Raw genomic sequence first — 17586 nt, 5'->3', positions numbered from 1 at the left:
AGCAAATAACAGCTCCTGATTGGTCAGCTATTTTATGAACGGGGAAAAGAATGGGAAGACAAAAGATAATAACGAAAGGAAGGGATAGTGGCAATTTTCAGGTTGCACAAGTAATTGTGCCTTTGTTCAAACTATATAGGTTAATTAAATCAGCCAAACGGATGAACCTGATCCAAGGATGCCAGCTTTTCAAGGTTTGATAGTCATTTGCACCTCCAGCGTCCCCTGCCACCCCCAGCTAATTCCCCACGAGGGGGCGCTGCCATGCACTAATAATAATAATAATAATAATAATAATAATTTATACCCTGCCCATCTGGCTGGGTTTCCCCAGCCGCTCTTGGCAGCTCCAACAGAATATTCAAAACACAATAAAACATCAAATATTAAAAACTACCCTAAACAGGGCTGCCTTCAGATGTCTTTAGATAGTTGTTTATTTCCTTGACATCTGAGGGGAGGGCGTTCCACAGGGTGGGTGCCACCACCGAGAAGGCCCTCTGCCTGGTTCCCTGTAACCTTACTTCTCGCAGTGAGGGAACCACCAGAAGGACCTCGGCACAACAGCAACAATTCTATCTCTTCTGATCAAGGAAAGCCTGACTTCCCTGCAATCAAATAAATCATGTTAAAGATGGACATAGGAGCCAAATATTTGAATGCCCCCCTTTGCAGTCGATGGGCATTGGCATTCAGATGGTGTGCATGCCCCGTGCCACGTGGTGGATTTTGCAGGGCGGAGCTCATTCCACTTGGCAGCCCTGCAGATGCCAGGGTGGAAAGGCTGCCTCTGGGCGAAGCAGTGGAGAGGGCGAAGTCAGGGGTGGGCAGGATCCTTGGCTCCCTTGGCCCCCTCCTTTGGAATGGAGGAGCATCTTCCACTGGCAAGTACAACATGCCCTGGTCCAGCCAGGTCTGAGTCTCACAGACCCCAGAGAGGGAGACCCAGAAAGGGGTTTGTGGAGGAAGGAGGGTCTCTACAAACAGAGCACCACTGTCCCTTTCTCTCTGCTGATGGTACAGCTGGGAACCCAATGGAAGGGCATCCTACTTTGCCCAATCTAAGCCAAGAAGCCCCTTCTTCCTTGGGGAGGGGGTGGCATTTCAAGCAAGCAACTTCAATTTCCCCTGGTCCAGCCAGTTCAGAGGGACACAGGCTGAGCACTTCAGTGAGTGAGGAAGACACCAAAAAGGGGCTTTGGAGAGGAAGGAGGGTCTCTGCCACCAGAGCTCCACCATGGATGTAGCCAAGGGAGGGCAGGGGGGAATTGCCCCCCCCCAAATAAAAATCAATAAAATAACTAACGGAGGTTCTGCCCACACCTAAGATAAATTCTGGCTACACCCACGGGCTCCACCACCCCTTTCTCTCTGCTGATGGTACAGCTGGGAACCCCATGGAAGGACATCCTGGCTTGCAGAATCTAAGCCAAGACCCCCCTTCTTCCTTGGGGAGGGCGGTGTCATTTCAAGCAACCCATCTTCTGTGGAGATGTTATCTACATCTCTGCAGCTGTTGGGATGGTTTCTTACAAAACCTTGTGGGCCGCAGGGTGTGGGGAGAGGAGCCACTCTGTCCTGCCCAGCACTTTCGCCATCTTCCTGGACTGGCTGTGATTCAGCAATCCTGGACAAGGCAAGGCAGCAGGCTGGCTGGACAGTGGGCTCACCGCTTAGCCTGACCCACCATGAAGTCTGGTGCCCTTGTGCTCCTTGTGGGGCTCCTCGCCCTCTGGGCTGAGCTGACACCCGCCTCTGGTTGGAATCACAAGACAACGAAGATCTGTCCTGATTTGACTGTGGAGTGTTTGCACATTCTCCCATTTTCCTTCACCCATCCCACACTATTCAATGCCTTTCCCTGTTACTTCTCAAACTGCAAAAATCTGATTCTTTTTTTAAACTGGAGTCCTTGTGCTAAGGTCACAGAGCCAATTAATCCAGTTTAAGAGTGCAAACCTAAAGTTCAGGTATGTGGTTGTTGTTGTTGTCATCGTCGTTATTTTATGATTTATTCAATTTATATATCCCCCTTTATCAAAAGATCCCAGGGCAGTGTACAATATTAAAAACACATTACAGAACATCAATGAGAAAAACATAATAAAAACGTAGCAAAAAGCAAACTGACAAACAGTCCAATAATAAAATAACCATCAACATAACAGTCCTTTGGTGGAATCCCTCCTGCAAATTCTGACAGCCTGGAGTAAGCTCTGGGCAGACCAATGGTCTGGCTTAGTATTAGGCAACTTTCTATAAAAAAATTTTTTTTCTTTCCAGTAGCACCTTAAAGACCAACTAAGTTAGTTCTTGGTATGAGCTTTCGTGTGCATGCACACTTCTTCAGATACACTGAAACAGAAGTTGCCAGATCCTACTTCAACTTCTGTTTCAGTGTATCTGAAGAAGTGTGCATGCACACGAAAGCTCATACCAAGAACTAACTTAGTTGGGTCTTTAAGGTGCTACTGGAAAGAAAAAAATTTTTTTTTGTTTTGACTATGGCAGACCAACACAGCTACCTATCTGTAACTGCAACTTTCTATGTTTCTTTTTTTATATAATTGTTGTTAAATTTTCTGTTTTACAGTTTAAAATACTCGTTTTAACAACCTTAAAATATCAATGACTTCCCTTCTTCTCTTCCCATGGTTCATTTTACATATAAAAAATACCCGCATATTTTACAAAAACTAAACCATCCAGTATTCCATTATTGCATCCATCAAAACTTATTTACACTGTTGGATTTATCTTAATGCTGCCAACATTTTCAGGTGCACACAATTATTTCCCATATATTCAATAAATATTTTCCAATCTTCTTTAAATGTATGTTCTTCTTGTTCTCTTATTCTATATGTTAAGTCTGTAAGCTGTGCATATTCCATCAACTTAGGTTGCCATTCTTCTTTCATTGGGACCTCACTCGTTTTCCATTTTGGGGTTAACAAAACCCGGGCCGCAGTTGTAGCATACATAAATAACCTTTTCTGACACCTGGGAATTTCAGTCTGAATTATCCCCGACAGAAAGGACTCTGGGTTTGGGGGGAAAGTACTTTTCCAGCTCGTCCAGGTTCCCCCAGGCATCCCATTAGTCATTGTGGGCAGAGAAGCCATTGGCCTGATCCAGGAGATGTTCTCTTTTTGCTCTTACGTTCTCTGCAAACCTCTGCCCTACACACACACCCCTGTTGTCCAGATCTGGTAAGATTTGCTGGTGCCTATCGCAAGAAGTGCGGCTCAGGCAGAGCAAGTCCCCATGTGAACAACAAGTTGCTGGTCCTGGTGCTTCTCTAGAACAGAGAGAGAATGTGCTTGAGCCACTGACTAGGACTTGTCGTTGGAGAGTCAGAGAGGTCTCTGTGTGTGTGCTTTTTCTATGGGATCTATTTGCAGAAGTACTTCCAGTCCCAGAGTTCTTTGTGCAGATGCAAAAAACAAACAAACATAGAATGGATGGGGAGGCAAAGTAGCCCAGCAATTAGGGACATGGATCACAATGATGCCTGTAGGATTTACAGCTCGGAATATATGCAAGTAAATGTAGCCAGCTTGCTTTCTGCTGCTCCAGAGGATAATGGATTCAAATGACAAGAAGGGAGATTCTTGTCTTGTCCTAAATGTTAAGATGGAATTTCTGCCAGTAAGAGGCATTCAACGGTTGGGTAGTCATCTGTGATTCTGGCATTCCAAGGGGTTGGGCTAGATCAGGCTTCCTCAACCTCAGTGCTCTAGATGTTTTGAGACTACAGTTCCCATCATCCCTGACCACTGGTCCTGCTAGCTAGGGATCATGGGAGTTGTAGGCCAAAAACATCTGGAGGGCCAAGGTTGAGGAAGCTTGATGCTTGGGTTCTCTTCCAATGCAACAATTCTATGATCCTGTGAAATAATATCTCATACTGTACTCAAGTATTCTACAAACTCACTAAATAGTTCCATGTGAAATACTGTATCTCAAAGAAAAACATTTTTTTGGAAAACATTACAAACTTTCTCCAGAACCATTTCATTCTCTTTATCTCTCCCACACACAGGGCAGGTAATTAATAAACAACAATATTTATTTTCCCCCCTGAGAAAGTAAAGCCTAGTTCCTCTGGGATCAAATTAACTATGACAGAGATGCAAGGATGGAAATGTTGCCTCTTTGCAAAGCACTGGAGAGGACCAGGTCTGGGGTGGGCAGGATTCTTGGCTGGCAGAATTTAAGCCAAGAAGCCCCTTCTTCTTTGGGGGTGTCATTTCAAGCACTCACTCGGGCACCTCTGTGGAAATCATGTTACCCACATCTTTGCAGCTGTTGGGATGGTTTGTTACAAAACCTTGTGGGCCGCAGGGTGTGGGGAGAGGCTCCCCTCTGTCCTGCCCAGCACTTTCGCCATCTTCCTGAGCCTGCTGTGATTCAGCAATCCTGGACAATGCAAGACAGCAGGCAGGCTGGGCAGGGGACTCCACACAGCGTAGAATCATAGAATCATAGAATTTTAGAGTTGGATGGTACCCGAAGGGTCATCTAGTCCAACCCCCTACAATGCAGAAATCATAGCTGAAGAATCCTTGACAGATGGCCATCCAAGCTCTACTTGAAAACCTCCTAAGAAGGAGAGTCCTTCTTCTCTTTGGTGATCACTCGTAGCTGAGTAAGATTGTCTTCCATAAATGCTATTCTAACAATGAGTCCATAAGTGACTGTGGAGGCCAATTCTGGATCCCCAAGCCCTTCCACAGTGGGGACATTGGTTTCCGGGTGGGAGTTGATCACGGTGTGCATTTGCCAAGCGTGCCTTCCTCTTAGGCTGGGTGAGGACTGCAGGGCCTGCTCCATTCCAGGGCCTTTTCCAACTGGCCCAGGGGACGTGGCCCAGGCCCTTTTTGGAACAAACTTTTTGGGAAGGGTGGGAAGTGTTCTGCCATTGCTTCCCTGTTCCAGGGGGTTAATGTGCTTTAAAATGTCCTCAAGCAGTCGGTGGCAATTTAAATTTTTATTTCTTTTTTTCCTTTTTTCCTTTGTTGGGGGTGGGTGGGATGGATATTTGGTTGGGGATTAATTTTATTATAATTGTTCTGTTCTTTTTTGTTGTTGTTTTATTGGTTCTGTATAGTTTGCGTTTTGCTTTTAAGGGGCGGGATCAGGGCTGCCTGGGAGTGGGGCCCCAGCCAACACGATGGCTGGGACATGTTCCACAGGAGGGAAAGCACTGGGACATCCGATCTCGGTGATCATGGGCAGGAGGCGGAGTTACACTAAGACCAGACCATGTCATTACCGAGGAGGCAGGTTTAGTCGTTGTTTGAAGACTATCCCTGCCTCCGGGTCTGGCCTTGACCGGATGGATACTGGAATCAACAGGGGAAACCTACATGACCTGAAGGTGTTGCTGTGTAATGCCAGGTCAATGATGAATAAAACCACTGCCATCCACGACCTGATTGTGGATGGAGGATTTGACCTGGCATGTGTGACAGAGACCTGGTTGGAGGAAGCAGATGGGCCTGTCCTTGCCGCTGCTTGCCCACCAGGTTTCTCTTACGCACAGCAACCCAGGTCATGTGGGCGGGGAGGGGGGGTTGCAGTGATTTTTAGGAAGTCACTAGCTTGCACCAGGCGTCCTACTGGGAAGATCCAGTTTTCTGAGTGCATGTTCTGGAAGTTGGGCAATAGGGGCAGTACAGGATTCCTTTTGGTGTACCGGCCTCCCCGCTGCACCAAGGATTCCCTGTCTGAGCTGCTTCAGGTCATGGCGGATTTTCTCCTGGAGACACCTAGTTTGGTTGTCCTAGGGGATTTTAACATCCATGCCGACACGACCTTACAAGGGGCCGCTCGGGACTTCGTGGAAAGCATGGCCTCCATGGGGCTGTCCCTGAATAAGTTTGGCCCAACTCATAGTCATGGACATGCCTTAGACCTGGTGTTCACCTCTAGTGACGTGGGTGATCTGACACTAAGTAAAAGTGAAACAAAAGAAGTGCCATGGTCAGATCACTTCCTGGTGCAACTGGACTTCTCCGCGACCCTTCCCCTCTGCAGGGAGGTGGGACCAATTCGGATGGTCCGCCCCCGCCACTTAATGGATCCAAATGGTTTCCAGAGAGTGGTAGGGGATGCTTTATCCCATGTTGATGGCCTTTCAGCTGATTCCCTGGTGGCCCGCTGGAATGCGGAGTTAACCAGGGCTATCGACTGTCTGGCTCCGAAGCGCCCTCTCCGATTGCATGGAGCCCGGACAGCCCCGTGGTTTTCTTCGGAGCTGAGGGCGATGAAACAATCGCTGAGACGGCTAGAGCGTCGGTGGAAAAAAACTCACTCCGAATCTGACCGGACACAGGTTAGAGCTCAACTTCGAGCCTACCAAGTGGCGATAGCGACGGCGAAGAAGACTTTCTTCACCGCCTCTATTGCATCTGCAGAAAATAGTAGCAGGAGACTCTTTCAGGTGGTTCGCAATTTAACGGAACCACCTTTACCACCGGGGCCTTGTAAAGACCCCAAGATCTCCTGCAACAATTTTGCAAAGTTTTTTGCAGATAAAATCACTCATATTCGGAAGGAGCTAGACACCACCGTGGGAGCAGGGCTGGGGCGGGAGAGTGCTAGAGCTCTGTCTGGTCAAGTTGCATGGAATCAATTTCAATCCGTTACCCCCGAGGATGTGGACAGGCTGCCTGGACGCGTGAAACCAACCACCTGTCTCCTTGATCCTTGCCCATCCTGGCTAATAAAAGCAAGCCGGGAAGGGCTGGGCGATGGGCTCTGCGGGGTGGTGAATGCTTCCCTCTGTGAGGGAACATTCCCAGATCCGCTAAAAGAGGCGGTCATTAAACCGCTTCTTAAAAAACCATCTTTAGACCTGGCCAGTATGGCCAACTATCGCCCAGTCTCAAATCTTCCATTCTTGGGCAAGGTGATTGAGCGTGTGGTTGCTGAACAACTCCAGGCACGCCTGGAGGATGCGGACCATTTGGATCCCTTCCAATCAGGATTCAGGCCTCATCATGGGACTGAAACTGCCTTGGTCGCGCTGGTTGATGATCTCCGGCGAGCTAGGGACAAAGGTGAGAGTTGTTTCCTAGTTCTGCTGGATCTCTCAGCGGCCTTTGATACAATCGACCATAACATCCTTCTGGACCGTCTAGAGGGGCTGGGAGCTGGGGGCACTGTTATGCAGTGGTTCCGCTCCTTCCTCCTGGGCCGTGTTCAGAAAGTGGTGGTGGGGGATGAGTGTTCAAACCCCTGGGCCCTCACTTACGGGGTGCCTCAGGGTTCCGTCCTCTCCCCCATGCTTTTTAACATCTATATGAAGCCACTGGGAGAGATCATCAGGGGGTTTGGACTGGGTGTCCATCAATATGCAGATGATACCCAGCTCTACCTCTCTTTCAAATCAGAACCAGTGAAGGCGGTGAAGGTCCTGTGTGAGTGCCTGGAGGCAGTTGGAGGATGGATGGCGGCTAATGGATTGAGGTTGAATCCTGACAAGACAGAAGTACTGTTTTTGGGGGACAGGGGGCGGGCTGGTGTGGAGGACTCCCTGATCCTGAATAGGGTAACTGTGCCCCTGAAGGACCAGGTGCACAGCCTGGGAGTCATTTTGGACTCACAGCTGTCCATGGAGGCGCAGGTCAATTCTGTGTCCAGGGCAGCTGTCTACCAACTCCACCTGGTACGCAGGCTGAGACCCTACCTGCCCGCGGACTGTCTCGCCAGAGTGGTGCATGCTCTGGTTATCTCCCGCTTGGACTACTGCAATGCGCTCTATGTGGGGCTACCTTTGAAGGTGACTCGGAAACTACAACTAATCCAGAATGTGGCAGCTAGACTGGTGACTGGGAGCGGCCGCCGAGACCACATAACACCGGTCTTGAAAGACCTACATTGGCTCCCAGTACGTTTCCGAGCACAATTCAAAGTGCTGGTGTTGACCTTTAAAGCCCTAAACGGCCTCGGCCCAGTATACCTGAAGGAGCGTCTCCACCCCCATCGTTCTGCCCGGATGCTGAGGTCCAGCGCCGAGGGCCTTCTGGCGGTTCCCTCATTGCGAGAAGCAAAGCTACAGGGAACCAGGCAGAGGGCCTTCACGGTAGTGGCGCCTGCCCTGTGGAACGCCCTCCCATCGGATGTCAAAGCGATAAATAACTACCTGACATTCAGAAGACATCTTAAGGCAGCCCTGTTCAGGGAAGTTTTTAATCTATGATATTTTAGTGTATTTTTGGTTTTCTATGGAAGCCGCCCAGAGTGGCTGGGGAAACCCAGCCAGATGGGCGGGGTACAAATAATAAATTATTATTATTATTATTAGTAGTACGTTTCTCCCTTGCGTTCTGAGTTTGAGTGTCTTCAAAGCCCAGGACACCTTTGGTCAAGGCCGTTCTCCAACTGGAGCGTTTGCAGGCCAGTGTTTCCCAATTGTTGGTGTTTCTACTACATTTTTTAAGATTTGCCTTGAGGTCTTTAAACCTCTTTTGTTGACCACCAGCATTACGCTTTCCATTTTTAAGTTTGGAATAGAGTAGTTGCTTTGGAAGGTGATAATCAAGCATCCGCACAACATGACCAGTCCAACGAAGTTCATGTTGAAGAATCATTGCTTCCACACTGGTGATCTTTGCTTCTTCCAGTACACTGGCGTTAGTTCTCCTGTCTTCCCAAGTGATGTGTAAAACTTTCAAAGACACCGTTGATGGAATATTTCAAAGAGTTGGAGATGGCATTTATAAGTGGTCCATGTTTCACAAGCAAGTAAGGAACTGCCTCGTTCCTTGAGACTGAATCTGTATCCACCACCCATGTGCCTGTTCATGACTTTTTTGTTATTGTTCTAGGACCTTTCATGGTATTGATGTCAACTCACCAGTTAGCAGTTCCCTGAGTCTTCTTTTTTTGCCTTTTTGAGGATGGGGAGAACATTTGCCTGCCTCCAGTCTGTAGGGACCTCATCTGTTCTCCAAGAATTCTCAGAGACGATAGACAAAGGCTCTGAGATTACACTCAAAAGCTCCTTTAGTACCCTTGGATGCAGCTCATCAGGCCCTGGAGTTTTGAATTCATTTAAAGTAGCTAGGTGTTCCCTCACCACCTCTTTTCCTATCCTGGGCTGCAGCTCCCTCCTTACATCATTTATTTGGTTCTCACCAGGTTGAACATCACCTTCCTTTTGGGTAAAAACAGAGGCAAAGTAAATGTTGAGCCGTTCCGCTTTCTATCTGTCACCCAATAGCATTTCTCCATCTTCTCCACACAGAGGACCTACTGTTCTTCATCTCGCTTCAGAAGTAGCTGGAGTAACCTTTTTTATTACTTGACCAACCATGAAGTCTCTCTCTCTCTCTTACACACACACACACACACACACACACAGAGAGAGAGAGAGAGAGAGAGAGAGAGAGAGAGAGAGAGAGAGACCTTAGGGTTAATGGAAGGTAATTAATAAATACTTTGGCCACCTCATGAGAAGAGAAGACTCCCTGGAAAAGACCCTGATGTTGGGAAAGATGGAGGGCACAAGGAGAAGGGGACGATGGAGGGCACAAGGAGAAGGGGACGATGGAGGACGAGATCATAGAATCATAGAATCATAGAGTTGGAAGAGACCACAAGGGCCATCGAGTCCAACCCCCTGCCAAGCAGGAAACACCATCAGAGCACTCCTGACATATGGTTGTCAAGCCTCTGCTTAAAGACCTCCAAAGAAGGAGACTCCACCACACTCCTTGGCAGCAAATTCCACTGTCGAACAGCTCTTACTGTCAGGAAGTTCTTCCTAATGTTTAGGTGGAATCTTCTTTCTTGTAGTTTGGATCCATTGCTCCGTGTCCGCTTCTCTGGAGCAGCAGAAAACAACCTTTCTCCCTCCTCTATGTGACATCCTTTTATATATTTGAACATGGCTATCATATCACCCCTTAACCTCCTCTTCTCCAGGCTAAACATGCCCAGCTCCCTTAGCCGTTCCTCATAAGGCATCGTTTCCAGGCCTTTGACCATTTTGGTTGCCCTCCTCTGGACACGTTCCAGTTTGTCAGTGTCCTTCTTGAACTGTGGTGCCCAGAACTGGACACAGTACTCCAGGTGAGGTCTGACCAGAGCAGAATACAGTGGCACTATTACTTCCCTTGATCTAGATGCTATACTCCTATTGATGCAGCCCAGAATTGCATTGGCTTTTTTAGCTGCCACGTCACACTGTTGGCTCGTGTCAAGTTTGTGGTCAACCAAGTCTCCTAGATCCTTTTCACATGTACTGCTCTCAAGCCAGGTGTCACCCATCTTGTATTTGTGCCTCTCATTTTTTTTTGCCCAAGTGCAATACTTTACATTTCTCCCTGTTAAAATTCATCTTGTTTGTTTTGGCCCAGTTCTCTAATCTGTCAAGGTCGTCTTGAAGTGTGATCCTGTCCTCAGGGGTGTTAGCCACCCCTCCTAGTTTGGTGTCATCTGCAAATTTGATCAGGATGCCCTTGAGTCCATCATCCAAGTCGTTGATAAAGATGTTGAATAAGACCGGGCCCAAGACAGAACCCTGTGGCACCCCACTAGTCACTCTTCTCCAGGATGAAGAGGAACCATTGATGAGCACCCTTTGGGTTTGGTCAGTCAGCCAGTTACAAATCCACTGAGTGGTAGCATAGTCAAGACCGCATTTTACCAGCTTCTTTACAAGAATATCATGGGGCACCTTGTCAAATGCCTTGCTGAAATCAAGGTAGGCTACATCCACTGCGTTCCCTTCATCTACCAGGCTTGTAATTCTGTCAAAAAACGAGATCAGGTTCGTCTGACATGACTTATTTTTCAGAAATCCATGCTGACTATTGGCGATCACAGCATTCCTTTCTAGGTGCTCACAGACTGTTTGCTTAATGATCTGCTCCAGAATCTCCCCTGGTATTGATGTCAGACTGACTGGGCGGTAATTATTTGGGTCCTCTCTTTTCCCCTTTTTGAAAATAGGGACAACATTTGCCCTCCTCCAGTCTGCCGGGACTTTGCCTGTTCTCCAGGAATTCTCAAAGATGACTGCCAGTGGTTCTGAGATCACATCTGCCAGTTCTTTTAATACTCTTGGATGCAGTTCATCTGGCCCTGGAGACTTGAATACATCTAAACTAGCCAAGTATTCTTGTACTATCTCCTTAGTTATTCTGGGCTGTGTTTCCTCTGCTGAATCATTTGCTCCAAATTCTTCAGGTCGGGCATTGTTTTCTTTATCGGAGAAGACTGAGGCAAAGAAGGCATTGAGGAGTTCAGCCCTTTCTGTGTCCCCTGTTTGCATTTCACCATCTTCTCCTCTGAGTGACCCCACTGTTTCTTTGTTCTTCCTTTTGCTACGAACATACCCATAAAAGCCTTTTTTGTTGCTTTTAACCTCTCTAGCAAGCCTGAGTTCATTCTGTGCTTTAGCTTTTCTGACTTTGTGTCTACACAAAGATGGTTGGATAGTGTTCTCGAAGCTACCAACATGAGTTTGACCAAACTGCGGGAGGCAGTGGAAGACAGGAGTGCCTGGTGTGCTCTGGTCCAGGGGGTCACGAAGAGCCAGACACGACTAAACGACTAAACAACAACAACAATTAATAAACAACAAAAATAATTCTATCGCTTCTGAGAAAGCAAAGTCTGGCTCCTCTGGAATCCAATAAATTACGTTACAGGTGCAAAGGTGGGAATCTTATCTCTGTGCAAAGCAGGGGAGAGAGTCAGGTCAGGGGTGTGCAGGACCCTTGGCTGTCACCACCTGGCTCACTACTTTGGGATGGAGGAACATCTTCCATTTGCAACTTGAGCCAGTTCAGAGAGAAACAGCACTTCAGTGAGAGAGGAAGACACCCAAAGGGATGTTGGAGAGGAAGGAGGGTCTCTGCCACCAGAGCTCCACCATGGGTGTAGCCAAGGGTGAGCAGGTAGGCAGTTGCCCCCCCCCCCCAAATAAATAAAAATCAATGCAAAATAACCAACTGAAGTTCAACAAACACCTAACATAAATCCTGGCTATGCCCAGGGTCTCCACCATCCCTTTCTCTCTGCTGATAGTACAGCTGGGAACCCAATGGAAGGGCATCCTACTTTGCCCAATCTAAGCCAAGAAGCCCCTTCTTCCTTGGGGAGGGGGCGTCATTTCAAGCAACTGCCGTTCGCCCTGGTCCAGCCAGTTCAGAGGGACACAGGCTGAGCACTTCAGCGAGTGAGGAAGACCCCAAAAAGGGGCTTTGGAGAGGAAGGAGGGTCTCTGCCACCAGAGCTCCACCATGGATGTAGCCAAGGGAGGGCAGGGGTGGAAATGCCCCCCAAAGAAATAAAAATCAATAAAATAACTGAGGTTCTGCCCACACCTAACATAAATTCTGGCTATGCCCATGGGCTCCACCATCCCTTTCTCTCTGCTGATAGTACAGCTGGGAACCCAATGGAAGGGCATCCTACTTTGCCCAATCTAAGCCAAGAAGCCCCTTCTTCCTTGGGGAGGGCAGTGTCATTTCAAGCAACCCATCTTCTGTGGAAATGTTATCTACATCTTTGCAGCTGTTGGGATGGTTTGTTACAAAACTTTGTGGGCCGCAGGGTGTGGGGAGAGGCTCCCCTCTGTCCTGCCCAGCACTTTCGCCATCTTCCTGGGCTGGCTGTGACTCTGCAATTCTTGGCAATATAAGGGAGCAGGCTGGCTGGGCAGGGGACACCCCACTTAGCCTGACCCACCATGAAGTCTGGTGCCCTCGTGCTCCTTGTGGGGCTCCTCGCCCTCTGGACTGAGCCAACACCCGCCTCTGATGAGCAACGTCTAGGTAAGAAATTGCTTCTCCTCTCCCCTGCCAGATCCATGCGTGAAAACATTTCTCTGGATATCATTTTGTTGTTGTTCAGAAAAGTGCAGGCAACCATATGCTACAGGAAGCTGGGGAAGCTCAGGGGAAGAGCACATGAATTTCATGCAGAAGATGCCCAGTTAATCCCCACTGGCAGTTCCAGGTCAGGCTGGGAGAGAAAGTTCTCAAAGAGCCTCTGTCAGTCAGTTTGCAGAATATGAGGTAGAGACACCTTCTGGTGACTTTATTGAGCTTTCATCCTGATTATTTGCAGGTAGCTAGGGCAGTTTTTGGAAACTGCAGGAGAGGAGAGCACTCATGTGCTCAAATCCTGCTTGTGGGAATCTCATTGAGGCCACTGTGAGAATAATAATATATTATTTATTATTTATACCCCGCCCAGCCACTGGTTTCCCCAGCCACTCTGGGCGGCTTCCAACACAATATTAAAATACAGTAATGCATCAAACATTAAAAGCTTCCCTAAACAGGGCTGCCTTCAGATGTCTTCTAAAAGTCTGGTAGTTGTTCTTCTCTTTGACATCTGGTGGGAGGGCGTTCCACAGGGCGGGCGCCACCACCAAGAAGGCCCTCTGTCTGGTTCCCTGTAGACTCACTTCTTGCAGGGAGGGAACCGCCAGAAGGCCCTCGGAGCTGGACCTCAGTGTCCGGGCAGAACGATGGGGGTGGAGATGCTCCTTCAGGTCTACTGGACCGAGGCCGTTTAGGGCTTCAAACGTCACCACCAACACTTTGAATTGTGCTCAGAAACCTACTGGGAGCCAATGAAGGTCTTTCAAGACCAGTGTTATGTGGTCTTGGTGGCTGCTCCCAGTCACCAGTCTAGCTGCCGCATTCTGGATTAGTTGTAGTTTCCGGGTCACCTTCAAAGGTAGCCCCACATAGACCACATTGCAGTAGTCCAAGCGGATAACCAGAGCATGCACCACTCTGGCAAGACAGTCCGCGGGCAGGTAGGGTCTCAGCCTGCATACCAGATGGAGCTGATAAACAGCTGCCCTGGACACAGATTTGACCTGCGCCTCCATGGACATCTGTGAGTCCAAAATGACTCCCAGGCTGCGCACCTGGTCCTTCAGGGGCACAGTTACCCCATTCAGGACCAGGGAGTCCTCCACACCTGCCCACCTCCTGTCCCCCCAAAACAGTACTTCTGTATTGTCAAGATTCAGCCTCAATCTGTTAGCCGCCATCCATCCTCCAACTGCCTCCAGACACTCACACAGGACCTTCACCACCTTCCGATTTGAAATTGGTTCCGATTTGAAAAAGAGGTAGAAGAGGATGCTGGACCAGGTTGTCCATTGGCCTGATCCAGCAGGTTCTTCTGATGTTCTTATGGGGTGGGTGGGTGATCAGGAAAAGCCAGAGGTCCTGGTCTTGAGAAGGGTGAGGGAGCAGAGCCCATTATGGAGGGACTTAGCAGGTCCACCCATTGGCTTTCCTGGGCAAAGGTAAAGCTGGACACTTGCCTCTGCAGGTAGGGCAGAAGGAAAAGACCTCACAGAATACTATCATTGCTGAATTGGAAGAGAGCCCAAAGGCTCATGTAGTCCAACCCTCAATCTCCCCCTTACCATCTCTTTTTTTTCCAGTGCACCTTGGTGATTGCCCCCCTGTGCCACAGGTAGAAGCTTTTGCCCGCTGCAAGGACACCTGCCAAGTTGACCAAGACTGTCCCTTCTTCCAGAAGTGCTGCTCCATTGGGTGTGGCCTGGGCTGCGTAGACTCAGGTACTGGCAAAACCCCTGACCCCTTTGTCCCGCCCCCCACACCTCTCCTCCCTGGGCAACAGTTGGGGGCAGCAGCCGCAATACCAACCTAAGTGCCCTGGAGACTGAGAACATCCCCTCATGGACGCCCATTTGCTCTGCCTCCAACAGATCTGAGCTCTAGGTGCTTCTTGCCGTCTGAATATGGAGCATGCAATGAATCCATCTCCCATTACTACTATGACCTATTGGAGGACCAGTGCCTCCAATTCAACTACAGTGGCTGTGGGGGCAACGACAACAACTTCGAGACAACAGAGGCCTGCGAGGAAGCCTGCAGGAAAACCATCTCAGGTACTGGGTGTGGGACCCACCAGGCGGTCATTTTTCTGGCTTCATTGATTCTGCTTATAGCCTACCTTTTCCTCTGTGGAGCTCAAGGTGGCATATGTGGTTCTTCCCCTTTCTCATTTATTCTCCACAACAACCCTGTGAGGTAGGCTAAGCTGAGAGGAAGCCACTGGCCCAAGGTCATCCAGTGAGCCTCATGGCCAAGTCAGGATTTGAACCCAGGTCTCTCCCAGGTCCTAGTTCAACACTCTGACCACCAGGCAATGCACGAGAGCCCCTCTGGAAAGTCCAGCTCCACCACGTCAATAGGGGAAGTGGAAGAAGCTGGCCAGAAGGGGTCCAGGATTAGGTATTCTGCTCTTTTCTTGACAATCTGTGCGTCTTTACTAAAGGCTTTATATGACGTATGATGGAGGAGATGGAGCAACTCCACTAGGAAAAAAGGTTGAAGCATCTGGGACCTTCATGGTCAGAGGCTGGATATGCTCCTGAATACCAGTTGCTCCACTGGTCACAGGAGAGGGCTGCTCTTGTGCTCGGATCCTGGCCTGATGCAGAGGCTTCTCTTCTGTTCTTCCTAATATTATTACTTTGTGCCACATTCTTTGCATGGATGTTTGTGAATGTAGTGGTTTTTTGTTTTTTAAATATTTATTAAAGTTTTACAAAAAGAAAAAAGTTACAGAGTAAAAAAGAAGAAAAAGGAAAAATACAAAAAGTACAAAAATACATGGGGGGGGAATGTAAAATACAGAAAAAATAAATAGAAAATAGTTAAAAACAAATCAATCTTTTCATATCTTAGATTTCATTTACTTACTCCACCGACCTCCTCACACCTCCCTTTTTTGTATTCCCGTTCACATGGTTAATTCAGCAAATCCTTACCCTCTTTATTTTTATCTTAATTCTATATCTCAACATATTATAACTTTATATTTTCATCTGTTATAGTCTATCACCTTCATCTGCCATTCTTCCAAAGTGGGTAAATCTTGTGTCTTCCAATACTTTGCGATGAGTATTCTTGCTGCTGTTGTAGCGTACATAAATAAAGTTCTATCCTTCTTTGGCACCAATTGGCCGACCATGCCCAGGAGAAAGGCCTCTGGTTTCTTCAGGAAGGTATATTTAAATACCTTTTTCATTTCATTATAGATCATCTCCCAGAAAGCCTTAATCCTTGGGCACGTCCACCAAAGGTGAAAGAATGTACCTTCATTCTCTTTACATTTCCAACATTTATTATCAGACAAATGATAAATTTTTGCAAGCTTGACTGGTGTCATGTACCACCTATATATCATTTTCATAATATTCTCTCTTAAGGCATTACATGCCGTGAATTTCATACCGGTGGTCCACAACTGTTCCCAGTCAGCAAACATTATGTCATGTCCAACATCTTGTGCCCATTTAATCATAGCAGATTTAACCGTTTCATCCTGCGTATTCCATTTCAACAGCAAGTTATACATTCTTGATAGTATCTTAGTTTTGGGATCTAACAGTTCTATTTCCAATTTTGATTTTTCCACCTGGAAGCCAATTTTTTTATCCATATTGTAAGCCTCCCTTATTTGATAATAATGAAGCCAGTCTCTCACTTTATCTTTTAATTTCTTGCCTCTGCAGGTAGGGCAGAAGGAAAAGACCTCACAGAATACTATCATTGCTGAATTGGAAGAGAGCCCAAAGGCTCATGTAGTCCAACCCTCAATCTCCCCCTTACCATCTCTTTTTTTTCCAGTGCACCTTGGTGATTGCCCCCCTGTGCCACAGGTAGAAGCTTTTGCCCGCTGCAAGGACACCTGCCAAGTTGACCAAGACTGTCCCTTCTTCCAGAAGTGCTGCTCCATTGGGTGTGGCCTGGGCTGCGTAGACTCAGGTACTGTCAAAATCCTTGACCCCTTTGTTCCCCTCTCACACACCTCTCCCCTCTGGGCAACAGATGGGGGCAGCAGCCGCAATACCAACCTAAGTGCCCTGGAGACTGAGAACATCCCCTCATGGACGCCCATTTGCTCTGCCTCCAACAGATCTGAGCTATAGGTGCTTCTTGCCGTCTGAATATGGAGCATGCAATGAATCCATCTCCCATTACTACTACGACCCATTTGAGGACCAGTGCCTCCAATTCAACTACAGTGGCTGTGGGGGCAACGACAACAACTTCGAGACAACAGAGGCCTGCGAGGAAGCCTGCAGGAAAACCATCTCAGGTACTGGGTGTGGGACCCACCAGGCGGCCATTTTTCTGGCTTCATTGATTCTGCTTATAGCCTACCTTTTCCTCTGTGGAGCTCAAGGTGGCATATGTGGTTCTTCCCCTTTCTCATTTAATCTCCACAACAACCCTGTGAGGTAGGCTAAGCTGAGAGGAAGCCACTGGCCCAAGGTCATCCAGTGAGCCTCATGGCCAAGTCAGGATTTGAACCCAGGTCTCTCCCAGGTCCTAGTTCAACACTCTGACCACCAGGCAATGCACGAGAGCCCCTCTGGAAAGTCCAGCTCCACCACGTCAATAGGGGAAGTGGAAGAAGCTGGCCAGAAGGGGTCCAGGATTAGGTATTCTGCTCTTTTCTTGACAATCTGTGCGTCTTTACTAAAGGCTTTATATGACGTATGATGGAGGAGATGGAGCAACTCCACTAGGAGAAAAGGTTGAAGCATCTGGGACCTTCATG

The 17586-nt window shown here is 48.1% G+C and overlaps 2 protein-coding genes across 2 annotated transcripts in view; both read left to right on the top strand.

Moving 5' to 3' along the window:
• Positions 1-17586, top strand: part of LOC310765257 (ring finger protein-like) — a gene marked incomplete at its 5' end in the record, with an annotated part of 81547 nt that overhangs the window by 34878 nt on the left and 29083 nt on the right. The window lies entirely within an intron of this gene.
• Positions 12694-16896, top strand: LOC310765256 (chelonianin-like; the record flags this gene model as incomplete). The annotated part of the gene is made up of 5 exons (XM_083620031.1): positions 12694-12794; positions 14432-14569; positions 14720-14902; positions 16650-16761; positions 16851-16896. The coding sequence occupies exons 1-5, from the start codon at positions 12710-12712 to the stop codon at positions 16894-16896; spliced, it is 564 nt and encodes a 187-aa protein (XP_083476157.1). The 5' UTR covers positions 12694-12709.

The sequence above is a fragment of the Podarcis filfolensis genome (assembly GCF_964270895.1).
Source record: "Podarcis filfolensis genome assembly, chromosome: 6".
NCBI classification, from domain to species: Eukaryota; Metazoa; Chordata; class Lepidosauria; order Squamata; family Lacertidae; genus Podarcis; species Podarcis filfolensis.
Note: the sequence above shows the minus strand (reverse complement) of the source record. Positions and strands in the feature narration are given on the sequence as shown.